Source organism: Nothoprocta perdicaria, unplaced genomic scaffold (genome assembly GCF_003342845.1).
Source record: "Nothoprocta perdicaria isolate Ctin4 unplaced genomic scaffold, notPer1 scaffold_9, whole genome shotgun sequence".
Taxonomy (NCBI): domain Eukaryota; kingdom Metazoa; phylum Chordata; class Aves; order Tinamiformes; family Tinamidae; genus Nothoprocta; species Nothoprocta perdicaria.
Genome location: NW_020456198.1, coordinates 7,616,739 through 7,634,498, shown reverse-complemented (window position 1 = coordinate 7,634,498; position 17,760 = coordinate 7,616,739). Strand labels below are relative to the sequence as shown.

At 57.1% G+C, this 17,760-nt stretch overlaps 1 protein-coding gene across 2 annotated transcripts in view; it reads left to right on the top strand.

Moving 5' to 3' along the window:
• The window catches only part of PLXNA1 (plexin A1), a 125,071-nt gene that overhangs the window by 65,001 nt on the left and 42,310 nt on the right, over nucleotides 1-17,760 (top strand). For both annotated transcript variants that reach the window (XM_026052545.1, XM_026052546.1), the window contains exons 9-10: nucleotides 7,719-7,833; nucleotides 13,761-13,961. In XM_026052545.1, the coding sequence (XP_025908330.1) occupies nucleotides 7,719-7,833; nucleotides 13,761-13,961 (316 nt within the window). The remainder of the gene's footprint in view (nucleotides 1-7,718; nucleotides 7,834-13,760; nucleotides 13,962-17,760) is intronic.

Below are 17,760 nucleotides of genomic sequence, written 5' to 3'. Positions count from 1 at the left end.
ATCACCGCGCATTATGCCTCCTTTTTTTATTTGGGCAGCTTTGTTTAGGTTGGGAGCCAGGGGCCTGTGTGTTAAATCATTTTTCAACTGAAGACAAAATATTTAGGAGAGATTTTCAAAACGTTACGGAAAGATAGGAGAGCTGTAAGCCAGCTCTTCCCTGGTGTAAGCTGGAGTAACCCCAGGCAAGCCACAACAGCTCTGCCATTTACATGGGGCCCGAGTGACCCCCCTTATTTTCAGCAGATAGGTAAAAGCATCTGCAAAATGCCCCACTGAAACCCTTTTCTTCTGCAGATTGTGGCTCTGGTCCTGTCGTTGTTTGCAAGCCCAAGTCTCTTGTTTCTTAAAACCTTGCAAAACTGTTTTTCCTGCGCATTTTCGAGGGCTTCTGGTGACAGCATAGCTCCGTAGTGTGGGCTGCAGAAAGGAAGATGTGTTTTATCCCTGGTAAAGAGGGTATGAAGAGAGTTGCATTGCCCATACGCTGGCTGCAGAGCAGCCCTGGTGCTGCCGGGCAGCTCCGGATGGCCCCGCGGGGTGACGAAGCAGCGCGCTGCTCCCAGCCTGCCTGGATCAGAACGGGGAGCAGGGAGGCAGAGCTTGCAGGGACTGAAAGAGGAGCGAGGTTTGTTTGTGATGAGAACAAATCACTCTCCACTAACAGCACGGAGGCCGTGCCTTGCACCCCGTTCCTGCGGCAGCCTGCGAGAAGGCAGGGATACAGACAGGGAGACAGGTGGGGAATTGGGGTAATAGCACTCTTTTTGGAAGCAGTGCATCTCTTTGCTCCAGTTAGCAGGAATTTCAAGTGTCTTTTGAGGGCTGCTAGTAAACACAAGATGGTTTGAGGAGGGGTTAAAACTCCGTTTTGTAAATGCCCCATTGAGTGAATCTGTTTAGACCTGGTCAATATTGGCCATGCTGCTTTCAGAAGCAGGAGCTGTGACAGCGTGTCAGAGTGACGCTCCTCTGCTCTGCTTCTTGGAGAGGAGTCCCTAAATAGCAGAGCCCTTTTGCCCGTCGCAGCACAGATTAGCTAGTTTTGGCCAAACTGGTGCTGGCTGTCGACAAGACTGTCCCACAGCTTATTTTCAAGGTCAGAGCTGTGGTGTCTAGCTGCAGCAAGATCAACTGGGTGGCTTGTCACTAGGGCAGGAGGTTGGGGGAGACGAGGCCAATTGCCTGGTCCTTGTGCTGAGGGTGAGCGCAGGGCGTTGAAGGGATCGGGTGCTCCCGAATTTTATGGAAACTTGGGCCAGTTGTCCGGTCCTGGTCCCAGGCTCTGGGTCTGTGGCAGAGGACAATACAGGAAACCCCACGGTGGAGACGAGCGTGGATTCCCTTGGATTCCCTTGGAGGTTTCCTGCGGGGCATTGATCAAGCGCGCGCTCTCAGAGAGCGCTCCGGGCCTTTGATAACCTAATGAATCAGCCCGTGTCCAGAAGCTGTGCGTGCAGATGTTGAGGTCGCCTTTGTGAGCATTAAACTCCCTCTTCAAAGCATTCTCTGGGAAATAAGTACCCTTTAAAGATAAAGACATAATGCCAGGCTCCCCGAGCGCCTCGGTGGAGCCTGCGCTTGCTGGCGAGGGGGATGAGCGCGAAATCTGCCTCGCAGGCGAGCGAGGAATTCCAGAGAGACGGAGAGCCCAGGAGCGCCGCGGGGGGGAGAGCTTCGGAAAGGGGAATTCCTTGGGATTTGAGCATCACAGCTCTGCGGGGGATGGGGAGGGAATGTCAGCTGCGGAAGGCAGAGGATCTTGGAGAGAACGTGCATGGAGATGTGGGAATAGATGAGAGTCTCCTTGTCCAGCTTGCTGTCTGCAGCAGGGACTGACACCAGCTGTTTCCAAGGACAACCAAGGCCTATTTGTTCCCACTCTTTCCGTCTTTGCTGCCTGGATTTCCTCTGGAAACTCTGCTGCTTGACTCCAGTCGTGGTCAATCTTTGTGGATTTGTACTGAGGTGGAGGGATTCCTGGGACAGGGCAGAGGGAAGGCAGGGAGGAGTGCTGCCCTTCAGTATCTCTGCCTCCTTTACTCCCCTTTTCTGGGGCAAATAGATGGGTATAAAGCTGAAATGCAGCCTTAAAGCCAGTGTGCAGCCATTCAGCCCCTCGGCCCTTCCAGCAGCTGCTGCACACAGAGGCTGCGACAGGGCAGAACAGTCACCAAGGAGGCCTCCCCCTTGCCAGGAGAAGGGCTGAGCAGCGGTTCGGGGGCTCGGGGGTGCTCCGTGGGGTGTGCGCACGGATGCTGCTTCCATCAGCACGCTGTTCATAAATTCCCTTCCCAGTGACCTCCGTCGTTTCGCCCTTGCTGCTGCTGAACTTGCCCCTTCCCTCCTCCCTGTGGTTTGCTCCGTGTCCTTCTCCCAGCAAGGCAGCGCTCCAGGCTTTGAGGCCCGGCCTCTGTGCGTGCATCTACATGTGCATGTGGCACTTCGCGTCCCTCCCACGCCGCTCCTCCTGAAAACCTCCATTCTTCTTGTTCTTCGAAGGCAGCCCGTGGAGGACGGGGCACAGGGGACACCTCTAGCCGCCCGCTCCGTCTCCCGGCCTCTCTGGGTTGCTGGCTCAGCCTTATCTCGCCCCTCGGACGCCTGTTTTGTTTTCCGCCTTCCCCTCTCGGCGCTTGGAGCGCTGGAGAGTTCTCGGCTCGTTGGAGCTGGAGATAAGGGAGCGAGCGGGCTTGTTTTCCAGACGGCGCGGATGCCGATGCGCTGGCGAGGCACGCACGGCGCGCCTGAGGCCAGGAGCCAGGCAAGGTGCATGAGGAATGAGCCTGGATCTGGAGCCCTACCGGCTGCCTGCGCTCTGCAGCAGACCTGCAGCTCGTAGCAGGGTTGCTGGGGCTATCGGAGGTGCCTTCTGCTCACCTGCCTCAGGTGCCTTTGGGTCCTCTGAAGCCTCCCCAGCAGGTCTGGGCTCGTCCTGTAGTGCCACTTCCAGCCTGGTGACACCAGTGATGTTCTTCACGTGCAGCTGAGCGCCCCTCTGTTGTCCTGTCTCCCTCTTTGCGTTGCTGCGTTTGGGTTAGGTGTTCATCTAGCAGGACCTCAACCGTGAGCAAGTTTGGGATTGGTTTTGAGCTGCAGTATCAGGAGGGCTGGGCACAACCTGGTAGGGACTTCGGGGGGCAGTGGTGGAAGGCAGGGGGAGGCTCTGGGCTGTCCCTGTGCCCCTTCCATCCAAGTGAGGAGCTGCTGCTGTGGCCTGCAGCGCTGCTTGCTCTTCCTGGGTGAGGTTCCAGCAAGCCTGGGCTTGGCCTGGCATGGACAACTCTGCACAGAGCGAGGAAACCCTTGTCTGAGACTCTCATCGCTCCTCTTGCACACACACGTGGTGGGTCTGAGCTTCCCTTTGGCCAGCCTGAACTTGCTGGCTTTGTCCCCAGCTGTGTGGCACCTGCAAGGGCCTGTGGTGGAGAAGGCCGGGGAGATGTGTGGGGAGCAGGTTGTGGGTCCGCGCCTGCCCCGCACCTCCAGCATCGGCCTTTTGCCTGCTCGGGCTCCCTGCATTCCCAGGGTGTTTGAGGGAGCGGGACTCAACACACGAAGGAGAAACTCCCTCTAATCAGCGGGAGTGATGAAAGCCGCTTAGGCAAGAAGTGATGAGGGAAAAGAGCCTGACCATGGGAAGGAGAGAGACAGCACAGATGGCATCGCGCTGCCGAGCAGGCTGCTCCTGCGCTGGGAACAGACAGCAGTGACAAATGGACACGCTGGGGAGACAACCCCGACCGCTCCACAGAGCCTGACCTTGAGCAGACGAGCCCGGCTCGGGCGCCCGCCGGCGAGCGCGGCCGCCTCCCTTGCAGCGGGGGTCCCATTAGACCCATTTGCAGGGGCTTGTTCAACCCGGTGCCCCTTGCTGGAAGACGTGTCTGCTGATCAGAGCAGCTCCCTTAAACAAGGCGGCAGCTTTGCCTGCTGCTTGAGGCTGCAAAGCCAACGGGCCACGGAGCGAGGTGGCTGCAGAAGGAGCCCGGGGAGCCCCAGAGCTCTTCGGGGTGCTGGCTCGGAGGCTGCCTGGCCCCGTGTGCCCTGCACAGATGCAGTCGTGTGTCTGCTGGGAAGGGTTCCACCTGGAAGCAAAGGGAATCGCTCCTGGCTTTCTGAGCAGAATTCCTGGATTTTGAGAGCCCTGCAGGGCGCTTGCAGGAGGAGCAATATCAAACAACCCTTGCTCAAGCCCATGGGGCTGAAGCACGTTAGAAATGGGGTTTAACCACGTTATTGGCATCCAAATACTAACTCGCTGGGTACTTTATAGAGCCTTCAGCCAGCTGGGTTGTGCTCACACACTTGAAATGCAGGAGAGCTGCTGTGGCGTGAGACTTGTGCGGCGGTGAGTGTACTTACAACTGTGTTTGACAACCTTAGAGCAGATGGAAGGCTTGGGCAGAAACGAGGGTGTGAAAACCATCTCCAAGGACTAGGGCTTCCAAGATGACTCGGGTAGGTTAGAAGCGGCGTGAAGGGCAATGAGGACGTGGAGATCTGTACGCTTAGTGTGGTGGATACTTGAGTGGTAACCTAAGAGGTGTTAGGAATATGTGTGTCCTTGGGCGGGTGAAGAGGAGGCCAAGAGAGCGGCAAGAAGGGACAGAAGCTGATGAGCAAGGACGGTGCTTGGGGTGCTTGAGTTCACCCCAGCGAGTGGAGCACCTCCTCCATGGAGCTGAGCACGGCCGTGCAATCACACCCTTGTCTGGGACCCTCCGTCTCCATCTAGGACAGCCCTGGAAGGCCAAAATGTTTGGGCTGTGACAGGCACTGCGGTGTCGAGGGGCACGATGGTGAGAGGCCTGAGGAAGGGCAAGGCTGGAATCACGTTATCTGACTGCTTTGAAACAGCTCGAGTGACGGCAAAGGAGAGACTTGGGGGTCTTTCTTTAAACCTGAAGGACCTCGTGGCTAGAAGATACCTGCTGAGGTGCAGCCCTTGCTGAGGGCTGGTCGCGTGTGCGGATTTCTGGTTGTGCCATGATGATGATGAGGGCCTTACATGGCAGCGGCATCGGATCTGCCCAGCCTCAGGCACGTTCCTCTTCGGAATTGGTTTCCAAATTTGGTTGCCACGCTTACAGTGGGATAAAGCCTTGCTTTTCCTGCCTCTGCATCCCGGATTTGTGTGCCTGCGCGAAGCTGCTTGAGCCCTTGTCTTGAGGAGGGAGGCTGGGAGCACTCCTGCTGCTTTGTTTGTGTCCCTGCTTCCCCCCACCCTCCTCGCCTCCCTCCATCAAGGCAGGCAGATAGGAGGCTACGGCTGTGCTTTTAAGTTGAATCTCCACAGCTGAAATAAAATTGCATATATTTGCATAAGGAGCATCTCAATTAACATATTTGTGGGTAAAGCTAAAAGGGCTGTTCATTTGGAAGTGAAAATGCGAGCGAAACATGGATATGACTTCCAGCCCCCTTTGCAAGCAGCTTAATTAAATATTTCCTCAGCGCGCACGCGGATCCGGGAAGCGGTGCCTGCGGATGCAGCGGGGCGCGGAGCTGCGGGGCCGGGCGCTGCTGCCTGCTCCTTCCCGGCGCCTCCGTCCCATGAAATGAATCCCTGTGCGGGAGGGTTGTGGTCTTCCTGCCTTGTGCCATCAGACCTCATTTTCCCCAGCGTTTTCCCACCAGGTAAAGGCAGAATGGGAGCATTGGGATTCAGGAGCAGTTCTGGCCGAGCAGGGTTTCCTGCCTCCCGCAGGGGAAGATCCTGTCTTTAAATATAATTGCTTTGGGCCCAGTCCTGTTCCTGGTGAGAGCAGTGGGAGCAGGAAGGAGCCTTTTAGGCAGATGAGCAGTGCTGATGCTTCTCCTTTTGCTCTTGCTTTTAAGCCAGGGCGATTATTTCTCTGGCCTTGCAGCTGCTGCCTCAGTAGCTCTTCCTGTCTCCTGAGCAGGAGGCAGGTTTGGTGACATGGGACACGCTGCGTTTGCAGACCTGCTCCTCGCGGCCCGGCCGCGTTAACCGCGGGAAAGGGAAGGACTCGGAGCCGCTCGGCTCGGTGACATCCCGGGACTCTGCAGGGATGGGGCTGCGTGACCTGCCCTGGCTGCAGAGACCCCTCCGGGCTTGGCCTGCGAGGGCTCTCGGAGCCTTTCTGGTGGCCCTGCTGACATGGGGTGCAAGGACCTTTCCTGGATGCAAAATGATGGTACTGCTGGGTAGGGCAGGATTAATGCCCAGCAAAACGGGATGGCCAAGGATGTCTGACCTTAGGTTGTGTCCTGGGAGGAGGAATGTGAGCCCTGGACGGCCAGGGAAAAGCTCCAGGATGCTGGGGTGGCTCCTGGATAATCCGCTGCAGTAACGGTGGTGCCCTGAGCTGGCACTGGGTCTCCTCCTGCTGTACCTGCACGGGTCTCTCTGGAGGGAAAGGCGTCATTCCCTTTGCTTGGAAAAGGCGTCATTCCCTTTGCTTGGAAAAGGCGTCCAGTCCATGGTGCTCATTCCCTAACTGAGCAGGTGGGTGCCTCGACAGAGGGACAGCAAAGTGGGAGAGACCAGCCCGAGGAGTGGTGAGGGACATGTACACACATGTACACACACATGTACACACGTGTGCACGTGAGCATGTAGCACAAAGAGCCCGAGGAGGAGGCCAGGGAGACACAGAAACGTTTGGGGCTGCAGAGAAGGGATTGGGAAGCAAACACACACACGGAGGCGGCGCGGGGCCGCGACGAGGGGGCAGCGCGAGAGGGTCACACACAGCGTATTGTGAGCGCCTGAAAGGCGCTACAGTCCCGAAATGTTAATCTGACCCAACCTTTAGCCAATTATAATTTCCCTCTCAATGAGCGTGTGTTAATCTGGCTCTTTCTCCCCTTTTTCTCTGCAGTGGAGAGCCCTTGTTCTGCTTGCACTTGCTAAAATTGCCTTTCATGAAACCAAAATAAGGCTCCCAAAGTCTGGAGCTGAGCCCTGTCGCGGCGGCGGGGAAGGGGCCAGCTCGCCAAGTAGAGAGGGGGGCCCTGCTGTGTCCCACGCGCCAGGGCCAAAGGCAAGCAGGGCATGGAAACACTGCGGGCTCCCTCGTCACAGAACCACGGAATCGTTAAGGTTGGAAGGGATCTTCGGAGATCATCCTGTCCAACCCCCTGCACACGCAGGGGCATGGAGCATGGGACACAAGGTTGAGTCTAAGAGGGTTTTGAAGATCTCCAGAGAAGGAGACTCCACAGCCTCTCTAGGCAGCCTATTCCAGGACCCTGTCACCCTCACTGTCCAGAACTTTTTGGGAACTTGTTCCACAGTTTCCTGTGGAACTTTTAGTGCTTCCGTTTGTGGCCGTTTCCTCTAGTCCTGTTGGTGACCGCCACTGAAAAGAGGCTGGTCCCATCCTACTCACTGCCTCCCTTGAGGTATTTATACACACCGATCTGATCCCCCCTCAGCCTTCTCTTCTCCAGGCTGAACAGGCCCAGCTCCCTCAGCCTTTGCTCCTATGGCAGATGTTCCAGGCCCCTGCTCATCCTGGTAGCCCTGTGCTGGACTCTCTCCAGCAGCTCCACATCCGTCTTGTCCTGGGGAGCCCAAAACTGGACACAGGTCTCCAGGAATGTCCGTGGGCAACCTGGGGGTGAAGGCTGGTGGTCTGGGAGATGTGGGCAGAGCAGGTGGCTCCCGTATGGACAACGAGCCCAGCCCTGGCCCCACCACCGCGTGCGACCGACCCTGCCTGACGCTGCCCTCTCTGCTCTCTCCGCAGCTGCCTGTCCTGCGTGAACGGCTCCTTCCCCTGCCACTGGTGCAAGTACCGCCACATCTGCACCCACAACGCGGCCGACTGCTCCTTCCTGGAGGGACGCGTCAACATGTCCGAGGTAAAGCGGCCGGGGCCCTCTCCAAGGGCACTGGGAAGCGGTGGGAGAGTCTCCGCTCCTGGACAAGCCCCAGCGCGGGGAGGCTGCGGGGGACCTGGGGCTGAAAGCAGAAAGCACTTCAGGCTAAATGAAGTGAAAAGCAAAGGCAAAGACAATCGTTTGTCTTTGCTTTTGAGAGAGGCAAGCTTGAATTGCTATTGTAAAATAACTGGTTTTCAGAGGGGGAGAGGTTTGAAACTAAAACAAATCAAAACCTCTACTAAAGCCGAGGAGATCACTTTGTTGTGCTCTCCAAGGGCTTCCTCACGTTGCTGCCCTCAGTTGGGGATGGCTCGGGAGTGAGGCGAGCTCTTGATCTCTGTGGTTTGCCGGGGGTGGATGCGGTGCAGGGAGGCAGTGCCAGGCTGCCCAGGGAGGCTGTGGAGACTCCTTCTCTGCAGGTCTCCCAAACCCACCTGGATGTGACCGGGTGCCCCGTGCTCTGGGTGTCCCTGCTGGAGCAGGGGGTTGGACTGCATAATCTTTAGGGCTCCCTTCCAACCTCAACCATTCTGGGATTCTGTGAAGTTCTGGAGAGGTCTGGCCAATAGCCTGCTGATTTGGGTCATGGGAGGAGAATTTTGGTGAAGGGATTTTCACTCCCTTTGGTACTAAACTCCAGAAGGTGACTCAGGTTGGTGTCCAGCAATGCCGGCCCCTCCTGAGCTTGCTGGTGGTGCAAACACTTCCCTGGAGGGAAGTTATCCTCTCGTTGGAGCGTTGTGGGGTACAGAGCTGTGGCGTGAACTTTGAGGAACCCTAATATCACTGTTGCCCAGGTAGAATCCCTGTTGATTTCAGTGGAACCAGGATTTTGCTCTGCTGGAAGCTGTTTGGAAGAGGTGAAAGCTGAAACACCTGCTGCAAAGCTTATTTGAGCCCAGCCAATTAGGCCCTTGTTGTAGTGTAATGACCTACCCTCAACCCTACCTCTCCTGGGCTGCCAAGGCAAAAGGGAAGGTTCCTTCTGAGCCCTCTATGTAACTGATAAGCTAGAGTTAGTGTCAGTCCTCAGAAGGACACACTGGCTTAGAGCAAGTTGAGTTGCTCTGATTGAAGACAGAATCCTCAGCATCCTGCGCCTTCGCTTCCCTCTTCGCCTGCTCCAGCAATTAGCAGTATTTGGGAAACAATGAGGCTTCAAGAACACAAGGCTGATTGTTTGTCGCAGAGCTGAGCTTAGCCTGCTTTCCAGTCGTCTGTAAAAGGACCAAGTGGAAAGGATCCCACCGCCTGATGTTTGCCACCGGGAGCAAAGCCATGTGCTGGCTGCATGGGGACAGTTCAAGCGCATGTCCTGGAGAAAACGCTTGCCCAGGTCATCTCAGAAAACTTATCCCAGCTGGTTTGTTGGTCTCTGAGCTCTGACAAAGCTCATATCACAGCAGCCTCCCAAGACAGGACTGGGGATCAGGAACAAGGGAAAACGAGGAGGACTTGCCTGCACTTCTCAGGTTCTGTGTGAAGGCAAGTGGCCAAGACATCCCTCAAGGTCTTTGCAGTCTCAGCTGGCTCTGAGAGGACACCCATGTGTGCTCCTCCTACCTTAGCAGGAGCATGAACTGCATCTCAGCAAATCTCTGTCTCTCAGAATTTATGTTTTCTGAGGTCTTCCTTCATCCTAGGTGGGGACCTGTGGGCATCTGTTTGCCTATGGATTATTATCCTGGCTGTCTCCAGGCATCCTTGCTGGGCTTGGCACATGCATGGGCTTAGATGGGGTTAGATGGCCCCTCTAACCGAGTGCCCTCAGCTGTACTTTTCCCTTCCCTGTTGCTGTATCTCTTTCCCTCCCAAAGCCTGTGTCTGTAGCTGCCCTGGGCTCCTCACTGAAACAGGTCGAACTCCCAGCAGAGAACCATTATTTTTTCCCCTTCCTCCTCCTGCCTCTTTCATCATTCCAGGCGCTAGAGCCCTCCAGGAGGGGACTGGAGAGCTGGGCCGTTACTCAGCCAGAGCCCAGCCAGCGGCAGCACGATCCCTCTTGTGCCAGGGCAGGGATGGATGGATGGAGGAGCATCTTCACACGTGGTGAGACTCAGCCCTGCAGGTTTTCCCTGCTTCCCATTGAAAGCCAGAGCTTTTCCTGCTGCCTGTCCAGGGGAGCTGGACATGTCTACAGGGGAACATTTGGACCTTGCACTCTCAATGCAGCTGGAACTTGGCTGCTGCCCAGGCCTGTATCTCAGGATTGAGGGATGTGGACAGTATGAGAGAGCAGTGCTGGCTTCCCCCGACCTCTTTCACCAAAACCGGAACTAAATTCGGAGTTTTGGCTCCTTCTCGCACGTCTCTCAGGGTCTTAGCAAGCGCAGAGGGTGGCTCTGTGTCCCTCTGTCCTCGCGCGTGTCACAGGCAGCCCGTGTGCTCTGCCGGCCAGCACAAACCCGGCCCCGCTGCCCAGCACAGGAGGGAATTATGCAACGTGAGCCCATTAGAAAAGCTGTTTTCTCCCAGCTTGCGCCCTGGAGGAATCTGGCGAGGAGTCAGCCAGGGCAACGCAGAGCCCTGTTCTTGAGGCCGCCTTTCCAGCCAGCTCCAACGTCGCTCCTGCAAAGAGGGCAGCAAGCGCTGGCGGTTCCCGGAGCACCGGCCATCCTGCAGCTCCGTGCGTCCCATCCTCATGTCCGGCGGTCCCATGCTGCTGGATCTCACCTTCCTTCTCCAGGGCCAACCCAAAGGCCTCTGTCACTGGCCTGTCGTGCTCGAGATGCCTGCACCTTTCCCGCAGGACAGAGCTCACAAACTTGTGGTGCCTCCACGCGTGGGAGCAGCTGTGCCCACACGGACCTCTTGCTCACCCTGGGGCTTGGAGCGGTGCCTGGCCCGAGGTTTGGGAACTGGCTCCTCTTGTTTGCGCCTGTTTGTGGCCCCAGCAGTTCCTGGCAGGAGGGACACGATGGTGCCCTCGGAGCCGCCGCTTGTGGTGGTGTCTGCAGTGTCCTCGGCGTGCGGAGGGGTCACGCGGTGCCAGCCCTGGCACCACGGGGCAAATTAGTGGTAGACAGTCAGCCCGGTCCTGTCTGTGGGAGGATGTCTGACCCTGGGAGTTATTTTGAGCAGGATTTGGTCTGTCTGCTGTTTGGTTGGTGTGAGTGTGGTGGTCACTGGTCGGAAAAGGCGTGGAAATCTCTTATTTACTTTTCTTAACTCTGCCTCTGCTGGTCCCCCTGCAGACATGGGTCACCTGCAGTGCAGGCAGAGTCTTCCAGTTCTCTCTGAGGTGCAGAGTAGATGTTGTGCAGGAAAACACAGTGGCAACCCCGAGCCCTCCGTGCTGGGCCTGCTGCGCACACGAGCCTGGAGGCACCTGGATATTCTGGCTCTGCAGAGGTGTCTTTGCAGCCCAGGTCTGCTCGAGGGCACGGAAGCAGCGGCACTGGCTGTGGACGGGGCTCGCTCCCCTTTTTGGCGTGCCTGGGAAGGCAGCAGCAGGAAGGGTGTCCCTGCCCTCCTTGCTGTGCCTCCAAACCCCTGCGCCCTGCAGTCCTGGGTCGTTTTGGATCCCTGCAGATATTTGTCTTCTGCGGCTTTCTCTTGGGCTGGAATGTGGGGATGGGACGATGCAGGGAGCACAGCTACTGTTCGTGCTGCGCTTCCCATGTCCCTGCCATGGTTTGTAGGGATGCCGGGGGATCTGCTCAGTAGCTGAAGCCAAATTCTCCTTCACCAAAACGCTGCTCTCCTGATGATCCCACCCACATGAAGGGTGAAATCTGCTAGGCTCGAGCAGCAAAACATGTCCAAGGATGTGGCCATGGGCATGGCAGGGACATTGCCTTGGCTCTGCACACGGTGCACCCGGGAGCTCTGCAGGAAGGAAACCCCCACCATTACATCGCGGCTCGAAACCTCTAACCCAAAGCAAATTTGGGCACCCTTGGAAACATCTTTATCCAGTTAAAAAATCCAGTTTTATTGGGAGAAAACCTGAGATTTCCAAGGATGGGACCGATTCCTAATTTTGTGCTCCTCCCCTCACTTTATGGCTCCCCGCTCCGGAGAGCCAGGTCAGCATTTCCCGAGGTTTGTGGGCTGTGCGGAGCCTTTCCAGGATTGTCCAGCGAGAAGCCGTGGGTGCCTGGGCGACGCTGCTTTGAGGGACACGAGCGGTGGAAACGCTGCGAGCGAGAGGGAGGCCGAGGCGCCGGCGGGGAGCGCGGCAGCCCCGCGAGCACCAGGTGCTTCCTGTTTTGGAGCCGGCTGGGATTTTTGCTGGATGAGACACTTCTGCCAGCAGATGCAGAACATGTGACGTAGCGGCAGGACTGGCCGCCGGCTCCAAGAGCTACTCAGCAAAACGGGCCCGCGGGCGGCACGCAGCGCGGGGCGGCTGCGACGGGACGGCGACGGGGCCCCGCGCTGTCCCCTCGCTGTCCCCACCTGCGTGGGCTCAGCTGAGGCCGCTGCTCCTTTCTGCCTGCCCTTTGGTGCATTTTGGGGCCAGACAGTTTTATTTCTTTTGAAAAAAGGAAAAAGCACCTTGGGGAAATACGGGCTGATAGAAGAGGAAACTTAAGGAGAGACGGTTGGGGTTTTAGGTAGTATTTGCAAAATGAAACTTATCCTTTTCCCTTTCTCCCCCTTCTCAGTTAAATGCTGCCCAGATAATGCGGGGGTTTTGCAATGGAGCGTCTTGGGCAGCCTGGGACGAGGAGCAGGGCTGGGGTGGGTTGTTTCCTTTCGGAGAAGGCGGAAGGATAAAGCAAATCCTTAGGCCAGGCACTGGGAGGTGAAGGAGTTCCTGGGCTGGGGCAAGAGCTACTGGTGGCTGCTGGTGCCCAAGCCGCAGCGCTCCGGAGCTGTGGAGCGGGGAGAGCCCTTCCCGGCACGTCCACTATTCCCATCTCGGCCCCGCTCGCTTCCAAAACACCCTGTTTCCCCGGGCCCTTCTCCGTGGCCGCTGCCTTTGGTGCGAGGCCTCCGGCGGCCCCGCGAGGCTGCCCTGCCATTGCGTCAGGCCGCTGCCGCCGGGGCATCCTTGGGGCCTCGGGGCTGTTTTTCTGCCTGCGCTTGTTTATTTTTGCTCCCGGCTGCTCCCTGGGGTGTTCGGGTGCTCCCTTTGGGTGCTCAGCACGCGAGGCAGCCCCAGGGCAGCGCAGAAGCAGCGGCTGCTCGCGGCTCTGCCCTCCCCACGGCCGCTTCCCTGGGCCTGGCCGGTGTCCCTGTTGTCCCTGGGCTCCCCTTGGCCAGAAGCGGATCCCGGAGCAGGAGCCTCCGCTCCCCTTTCCACAGGGACGGAGCTTTTCCAGGTCCGCCGTGCTGGGAGAGTCGGAGCCAGCCCGATCACTCGCTCCAGGGCTCGCGGAATGGCAGGGCTGCTGCCTGCCTCCCTGCAGGCAGTGCCCTTTGGAATGGGATTGGCCAGAGGGCTCTCGGGATGGGGCTCTGGAGAGCTGCTGAGTCGGGGCTTGGCAGAGCTCTGAGAAAGGCTTTTGTATCCGCTTATCAGCTAGGGGGGATGGAGGCTGTGAAGGAAGCAGGAGGTCTGAGATGGTGCTGACAGTGCTCATGCCAGTAGATATTAACTCTGAAACCTAATGACAGCAGCACCCTCGTTAAAACTCCTCATTAACATCATTTTACACACACCTGCAGCTCGTGCTGCTGTCGCAGGTTCAAGCTGTACATCCACAGATGTGTCCTCTGCCCACCCGCTGCAGCCCGGAGCCCTCTGGATTGGCACCAAACGGCCCTGCAGGCTCCTTCCTCCTTGGTCCCTTCTTCTGTACTCGGGACATCGCTCGGAGCAGCCGAGGCTCCGGGCTGGCTACGCACAGGCTTTGCTCAAGCGAGCGCTCAGCGGGGTTTGCTGGGCCCTTCTCCCAGCTGCCGGGGGGAGGTTGTCGTGTCTCCCGTTTCATCTCTTGCCCCTCTTCTCCTCGCAGGACTGCCCCCAGATCCTGCCCTCCACGCAGATCTACATCCCCGTGGGGGTGGTGAAGCCCATCACGCTGACCGCCAAGAACCTGCCGCAGCCGCAGTCCGGCCAGCGCAACTACGAGTGCATCTTCCACATCCCCGGCGGCACCACGCGCGTCACCGCGCTGCGCTTCAACAGCACCAGCATCCAGTGCCAGAACACGTCGGTGAGTGTGCGGCGCCGCGGGCCCCGCGCCCTGCTGGGCACGCGCTTCCTTTCCAGGCTGCTCCTTCCTGCCGTGCCCGCTGGGCTCCCCGGTCCGCTGCAGCGCCGCGTTTGGTTTCTCTCTGGCGTGACCAGCGGGTGGGAAGCGCAGGTTTGGGGACCCCCAGGAGAGCTCCTGGCCCCTGTTTGCCCTGTGAACCTGCCCTTGGAGCTCGGCCGCCCGCTCCCGGGCGCAGGGGCTGCCGCAGGGTTGTTCCGATAGGATCGACACCCCTGCCCCAGGGGACGTCTCCCGCCTTGAGGAGCCCTTCCAGAGACACTCGCTTTGAAAGCCCAAGAAAGTTGCAGCCAGCCAACCCGGCCGCCGCAGCGTTTCACCCTTCCCTCTGCCTCCTGCTGCTCGTGGCTTCCCCAGTGATGGGCTCCGTGGGCTGGCACCTTCCTGGTGCTCCCGCTTTGCGCCTGCCTCCGTGTGCCTCTCCTTGGGCCCTCCAGCACAGCCATGGCTTTCCCTCCGTCCACACTGTCCCAGGCTGAGCCGCCAGCTCTGTGGCCCCCCCGAACCCGCCGGCTCTGTATCCCGGCCTTTCCCGAGCCCCGGAGCGAGCAGAGCTGAGGTATTAATCGCCGGCCCCTCTAGGGAAACGTCGCTCAGCTCCGCGGCTGCCCCGCTGGGCTCCGCACCGACCTTTCCTCATCTGCATGGAGACAGCCCCTCCCTGCTCCCCCTGACTTAATCCTTTTAAAATTTGTTTTCCATCCCTCTCACTGTGCAAGCTCATTTGCAGCCTCGCGCCAGCGCCAATCCCTGCTCCCCTGTCCTTCAGTGGCACGAGTGACATTTAGAAGCCGCTGAAGATTGGCCTTGGCTCCCTCTCTCCCGCTGCGCGCTCAGGCCCCCCGGGCTCCGGTGGTTTTGGGTGTGAAGAGCATCCCGAGCCCTTCCTGTGCCTCCTGCTTAGTGCTGGTGCCGTGGGGTTGCTCTGCTCCCAGGGCTCGTTCCCTGCGCTTCAGCAGGAGCAAAAACGCTTCCCATCCAGAAGGTCTGGGCTTTGTGCTGGAAATGTCGTAGGAGGAGCCGTGCTTGGCGCAGGCGTTGATGCAGCCAGCAGTGCAAAGCACAAGCTGCAGCTTCCAGGGTGGTGGCAGGAGGACATTGGGCTGGAGAGGTGCCTGCCAGGCCCTGCTGGAGCAGCCGTCCTTGGGGTGGCCTGAGCTCGAGGTCGCCAGCTTGATGCCGAGCCCGGGACAGGGAGTGCGGGGAAGGAGCACGTCTGGGTCTGTCCGCCAGGATCACTTGGCCGACTGTCCTCTGTTTTAACCTCCTATTTTACTGCTTCCCCCTCCAGCGCCGCGGTGAGGGCTCAGCCAGGGCAGAGCTGCGAGTCCAGAGTCCCACGCAGGACCTGGAGCTGGGAAAGAGGCTTCGACTGAGGGGAGAGGCAGCTGTGCTGGAGATCCTGGATTATTTGGGCCTTGTTTTTCCCTAGGAAGCTTCAGAAAGAGAGGCAGTAGCAAAAAGACCTTTGTTTTCCACTCTAGTGGAAGTAGGTGCAAACATTGGTGTCATGAGCTGCACGGCCTCTGTAGCTCTTGCTCAAAGGGCTGGTTGACTTGCGAGTCTGGTGTGGAGGATGCTCTGGAGAGTGGAGAAATAGGGAGGTGATGGTGTCCTCAGAGCGTGGAAGTGAGGAATTGATGTCCTGGGTTCGGGAAGGCATTTGAGCGTTTTGCTTCCCCGAGTTCAATGGGATCTAAACAAGAGGTTAATTGCTGTGCTGAATTAGGGATGCTTCCCTGAACTAAGGGTGAATGGAAGGGATAACAAGTCAAGTCCACTTAAAATCGTGTCTTTTGTTTAGTTTTAGTGCTTGTCAAACTCCAGTGACTTTTTAGCACTTTGAAAAAGGGATGATGAATATTCCACAGTCCATTCATTAAGGTTTGAGTGTCCGCTATAAACATCATATGAGACACCTGCTACCTTAAACTGAAGGAAGCCCAGGCGTGGTGTTCTCCATATATCCCAGGTCAAAAAGAAGCAGTAAAAGCTCCTTTCTGCCTCCCCACTTAAATTTCTCTCCTCAGGATGAAAGCAAATAAACCCTTCATGACTTCCAGTGCGTGTTGTAAGAAGCAAAAACAACAAAAAAGAAATTATTTGATAGTAAATTTTAATTTTTGCTAACTGCTTTAAATCTTTTGGAGGCATAAAAGGGCACATGTCTCTAAATCTATGCAGGTAATGCCATTGAACTTCACTTCCCAAGCAACCCTTAACTTTGCCTGCTCTCTCCATCTGCCATCTGACTTGTCCTTCCACCTGCTGCAAAAAAACCAAACAGTTTTCCTGTGAAACGTACCATAATCTGAAATCTGCAGCACTTCTTATAGTAGAGAAACAGGCACTGAAACGATTGGCTTGGGCAAATTTAATCCCAGCACCAGCAAAACAGCTACACGTGATTTCACTGCGAAGGATTTCGCTTTTTCTCTTGAGGCTGTTCCTCTTAAGGCTGCAATAGCCCAAGAACTATTCTTCCCCTTTAAATACAAAAGTAGGAAAACTCCTCATGTTCTTTCCATGAGTTTGTTGTCTCAGCACTTTAAGCCTCACGCCTCAATTATTTCCCCTTCTTTTTAACAAAGGCCACATGTGGTGGTGAGCAGCTGTGTCAGCGCTGCCTCCCTCCCAGGTCCTTCCTCGCCAGGCCCCTGGCTCGTGCTGTGGGAGGCTCCTGTGTCCCTCCAGATGCCACCTGCTCCATCCCTGTCCTTGTCCCTGTGATACCGGCGTGGGCCTGGGACTTCCCTCCTCGAGCCCCGGGTCACCCGATGGAGGATGGTGCCATGGGTGGGCATCGCTGCAGGGTTTTAGGGTGACAACCTTAAGAGTGGGCACTTTTTTGTGTGAATTGGCTCGGCTGTGTTGTCCCTGTGCTCCTCTATTAAAGCTGGCACCGCAGGCCTTGGGGAGCACCGGTCCTGGAGGAGATGGTGGAGCTGGGTGTGGAGAAGCTGAAGGAGCTGCCCAGGGAGTCCTGCTGCCACCCTCTCCTCTTACCAGAGACCCCCGTGGTGCCCAGATGCTATGCAGGTTGGGATGCCTGATTCCAAGTCCAATATTGGATTTTAGGAAGTAAATCCTGGGTACTTTTTGCTGATTTTGCTAATTTTGATTGATGGTAGTGGAGCGCAGGCACCAGTGACCTAGTCCTAGAGTCTTGGGTTCTTTCTATCACCCAGGAGCAATCCAGGTGAAGAAACTTGGATATGATGATTGAGGGAAAGAGAAGATCTGCATAAGAAGAGCAAAAGGAGATGCAGAAGCAGAGCCCAGGCGTTGCTGTCAAGATGTGCTCTTGTGTATACGACAGGATTTTACTAGGCCGAGGGTATATTTATAGAGGAACATAAATCATAGACACATGCCCTGTTCTGAGTGCCGCACACCTCCAGTATGTGGATCTCTAATTAACCAGCCACGGAGAGGGAAGCGGCATCGGAGTCTACAACCCCAGAACCGCTCGCCAACAAAGCCCTGCTCCCTGTCCTAGCAGTGCCTACATTTATCTTTCCTGCAGCAGTGTTTAAAGTGAGAAGGGAGTATCAGGAGAGTTTGATAGGATCCAATTAAATTCCAGCAGATAAAATAATGATGAATTGCAGTTGAGCCCTGGCGCGACGCGATGTACATTACTGCCGTCCCCGTAGTGCAGGGAAGGAGTTGAGGTCATCAACTACAGAAAAATAGGACACAGCTGCAGCTGAACCGTTCCTCCAGAAATGCAGTCCAGGGG